At 48.6% G+C, this 4,356-nt stretch overlaps 1 protein-coding gene across 1 annotated transcript in view; it reads left to right on the top strand.

Moving 5' to 3' along the window:
• The first annotated feature begins 3,943 nt into the window (after positions 1-3,943).
• Positions 3,944-4,356, top strand: part of NAMPT (nicotinamide phosphoribosyltransferase) — a 40,564-nt gene continuing 40,151 nt past the window's right edge. The window contains 1 exon segment of the mRNA XM_017874677.1: positions 3,944-4,218. Within this exon segment, the coding sequence (XP_017730166.1) occupies positions 4,162-4,218 (57 nt within the window). The 5' untranslated portion in view covers positions 3,944-4,161.

The raw sequence follows: 4,356 nt of genomic DNA, 5'->3' as shown, positions 1-4,356 counted from the left end.
GTAAGGAAAAGAAATAGTAAAGTTCACCAGTCTGAGTGCCCACCTCCTTCAGCTTCATCCTAAGTAATAATACCCCTCCCACAAAAAATCAGGTTTTATGTGCTAGTTACATGTTTAAATTCTCATTAGAGGCTAGAGGCAGTGGCTCATGCCTGTAATCCCAGCGTTTTGGGAGGCCAAGGTGAGCGGACCACTTGAGGTCCAGAGTTCAAGACCAGCCTGGTCAACATGCTGAAACCCCTTCTCTACTAAAAGTATAAAAGTTAGCCAAGCATAGTGGTGCGTGCCTGTAGTCCCAGCTACTCAAGAGGCTGAGGCACAAGAATTGCTTGAACCTGGAAAGTAGAGGTTGCTGTGAGCCGAGATCATGCCACAGCACTCCAGCTTGGGTGATAAAGTGAGACTCCATCTCAAAAAGCAAACAAAACAAAACTCATTTAAGATAAATACATAATTATTAAAGACAAAAACATGTATCTTAGTACCACTGATAGGTATTTTATGTACATCAGTGATAAGCAGACCTCATTTAAGAAAACACTGATTTCAAAGCTCTTGACATGTCTATATACTTCAAACGGTCTTATTCTCTCAGTCACTGATTTGGGCTAGCGAATCTTACATAAGTGGCCATTAGCAAAATTTGTAAGTCATGATGACATCTGAATCCCCACATGTAGCATCATAATGTGCACATTTACCTTACTTTTAAAGGTGAATTTAAACCTTTCATTTTTGCTTTTCTTTATTTCCCATTGAATTTGGTTGGAATTAGAAAAATGTATACTTGAATTTAACAGAAAACAAAAACAAAACTAATAGAGACGGGAAAATCGAGACTTGCCATGCAGCAAACATAGATTCCGATAGACGTCCTGTGTGAGATTTGAAGACAGTTTCACATCAGATAGATGATCGACTCAGCATTGCTGGTTAGGAGAGTGCATGTTGTTTTGAGAGTCGTGTTGTTGTGACCTATGAAAAACAGTTTCTCAGGTCCTTTACATGCTACAACCTCCCCGGGCTCGGGCAATCCTCCCACCTCAGCCTCCTTTCAGAGAAGCTGAGACTAAAGGCACACGCCACCACGCCCAGCTAATTTTTGTATTTTTTGTGGAGACGGGTTTTCACTATGTTGCCCAGGCTGGTCTCGAAATCCTGGGCTCAAGCGATTGGCCTGTCTCAGTCTCCCAAAGTGCTGGGATTACAGGCGTGAGCCACCACATCCAATCTTAAATGCTAGCTGTTAAATTGTCTTTCAGGAGAGGCCATTTCAAAATGAAATCTTGGCTCTGTTTTCAGTGATAATTTCATAGTTCTAAACCCCAATTAATTCTGAATTGGTCCAGCTTAAGCATGTAGTTACATAGAGAATGTGCCTATTTCTATCTCAGGCAAATGATGATTGTCCTATTGGTAACATGACTTCATTGTCATTTTTTTCCTCTGTAGACTACTGTGAGGAATCATATTACTAATACGTGTGCAGGCCTCACTCCTTAATTTAACAAGCAATGTCAATACAATAATATTTTTTATTTCCACAGATATAAGATATTTTATTAGTAGTAGTAGTAGTAGTAGTATTTTTTGAGACAGAGTCTCACTCTGTCACCCCAGGCTGGAATGCAGTCGCGCGATCTTGGCTCACTTAAAGCTGCACCTCCCGAGTTCACGCCATTCTCTGGCCTCAGCCTCCCGGGTAGCTGGGACTACAGGCGCCCGCCACCACACCCAGCTGATTTTTTGTATTTTTAGTAGATACTGGGTTTCACCATGTTAGCCAGGATGGTCTCAATCTCCTGACCTCGTGATCCACCCGCCTCCGCCTCCCAAAGTGCTGGGATTACAGGCATGAGCCACCGTGCCCAGCCAAGACCTTTTTATTTTAAAACTGCAAATTCAACTCAAAGATTGCAAGATCAAATTTTGCATCTTGAAAAAAATACTACTATAAACAAAGCCCACATTATAATCAGAAATCCTACTTTCTTTTCTCTATAAAGCAGCATAGAACAGTGGTCATTTATAGATACATGAATTCCAGGAAGCTAAACAAATAAGAATTTGTACTATAAGTAAAGTAGGTTATATAAATTTTAAATGAAGGAAGAAACACCAAATTAAGGACGAAAATGATCTTTTCCTTCTTTGAATTGTACTCCTTCAAGTAATATAAAAAGACCTCCCAAAATCATATATTAAAAAATAATTTGTTTAGGCTGGGCGCGGTGGCTCAAATCTGTAATCTCAGCACTTTGGGAGGCTGAGGCGGGAGGATCATGAGGTCAGGAAATCAAGACCATCCTGGCTAACAGGGTGAAATCCCATCTCTACCAAAAATACAAAACATTGATCGGGTGTGGTGGCGGGCGCCTGTAGACCTAGCTACTCGGGAAGCTGAAGCAGGAGCATGGTGTGAACCCGGGAGGCAGAGCTTGCAGTGAGCTGAGATCGCGCCACTGCACTCCAGCCTGAGCGAGAGAGCGAGACTCTGTCTCAAAATAATAATTTGTTTAAATGCGTGTACAAATAATTTTCCCCAGTAAAACACAGGGAAGATCAACCAATAAATAAATAAGCCCTCTTGTTTCAAACCTCGTTGCTGAAAATAATTCTAAGTGTATTCCTATTTACTACATTGGTGAGTGCCTGGGGATACCTTCCACTTCCATGATCTTTGCCCTGTATTGTATCTACGTGTAGATGGACGTGATTGTCAAAAATAGATACTGACTTCAAGACACAGTGTAGACTGAAGTGTCTTTATTAGAAGCCTCAGCGGTGCCTCCCGTTCCGAGATGAATTTCAATTCACAAGTTCCACTACCACAATCACCATCACTGCCCCCAGATAGAATGAGACTTCTAATAACTTGAAAGACAAGTCTACAAAGATCCTGTAATCGTTTTCACTGTATCACTTTTTCCTGGCTACTTGTATCCGATAAAACCTCATTTTATTTTAAGCTATTAAACATGCGGACAAAGGGAATCTTCGTTTTATGCAAAAACGCAACCATGCATGAGAACTGCGCAAGTCTTTCTTGGAATGGTCTGTATTTGGGTGAAGTCATCCGACGTCATTACACTTCTTTATTTGGGGGTTGCCAACTCGTTTTCCAGGATTTAAAGACTATAACGATGATAAAAGTCAGTTTCGCACCCTGTCAAAGGCTTGGCCGGTTGCCTTTTCCTTCCCGGCAATACTCGGTTCAATTAGGTCTTGTCCCCTCATTGTCTGTGAGGACTGAATTCCATCCCCGCTATTCAACGCAGGCTCTTTGCTCGGGGAAAGTCAAACCATCCCTCAAAGGATCAAAGAGCTCAGCCATAGACAGAGCCGCCGGAGGAAAGCGGAGTCGCTGCGTCAGATGAAAGGGGCCCCTCAGCCTCACTCCTCACCGCAGCTCCTAGGATCTTAAAAACAGGGTCAGGAGGATCAGGAGGGACAAGAGGGATGGAGGCGAAAGGCTGGATCCTTAATCCAGGCTGGAGACAAAGGTGAGTAACTGCGCGTGGTGGACGGGGAGATGGGGAGTAGGAGGCTCCTGGCTCTCCAGCCGGGTGGTGTGACTTCAGGAGGACTCAGAAAACCGGCCAGGACTGGGTAAGACCGAAGGTCCCAGGAGGGGCGGGCGAACCGGCTCCTCTGGGAGGGCCGAGGCTGGGAACGCCCCCTCCAGGCCCCGCCCTCCCGCGCCCGGGCCGGGAACTCGAACTCAGGCGAGCGCCCGGGTCACGCGCCGGGGCGGCCCCGCTACCTCCAGCTTCCCGGGGCTGGCGTCTCGGAGGAAGAGCGCGTGCCTCACGTCCTCCTCCCCGCCCCGCCCCCTGCGCACTGCGCACGCGCGGCCGCGCCCCGCCCTTTCTCGGCCCCGCGAGGGTGATGGGGTGAGGGCGGGGGAACCGAGGTGGCGAGGCCTCCAGAGCTCCCAGACTGTGAGCACGCGAGCAGCTGCCGCCGTCACCCGCGCCGCGTCACGGCTCCCGGGCCCGCCCTCCACTGACCCCTCCCCTCTCTCCGTTTCCCCCTCCTCTCCCCCTCCTCCTCCGACCGAGCGGTGACTTAAGCAACGGAGCGCGGTGAAGCCCATTTTTCTCCTTCCTCGCAGCCGCGCCGGGGAGTTCGCGGCGCGCGGCCCCTGCCCTCCGGCCCGAGATGAATGCTGCGGCAGAAGCCGAGTTCAACATCCTCCTGGCCACCGACTCCTACAAGGTAAAGCTCGGGGCGGGGGCAGGTGACGAGGAGCGGGGCGCGCTGGAGGCGAGCGCGCGGCTCGGGGGCGGGGGCGGCTGGGACTGGGGCTAGGGGCGCGGCGCGGGGAGGGCCGGGTGAGGCGCGGGCGGCGGCGGC

This window comes from Rhinopithecus bieti, unplaced genomic scaffold (assembly GCF_001698545.2).
Source record: "Rhinopithecus bieti isolate Rb0 unplaced genomic scaffold, ASM169854v2 scaffold_7414, whole genome shotgun sequence".
Taxonomy (NCBI): Eukaryota; Metazoa; Chordata; class Mammalia; order Primates; family Cercopithecidae; genus Rhinopithecus; species Rhinopithecus bieti.
The sequence above is the reverse complement of the archived record's forward strand: the minus strand, read 5'-3'. Positions and strand labels throughout refer to the sequence as shown.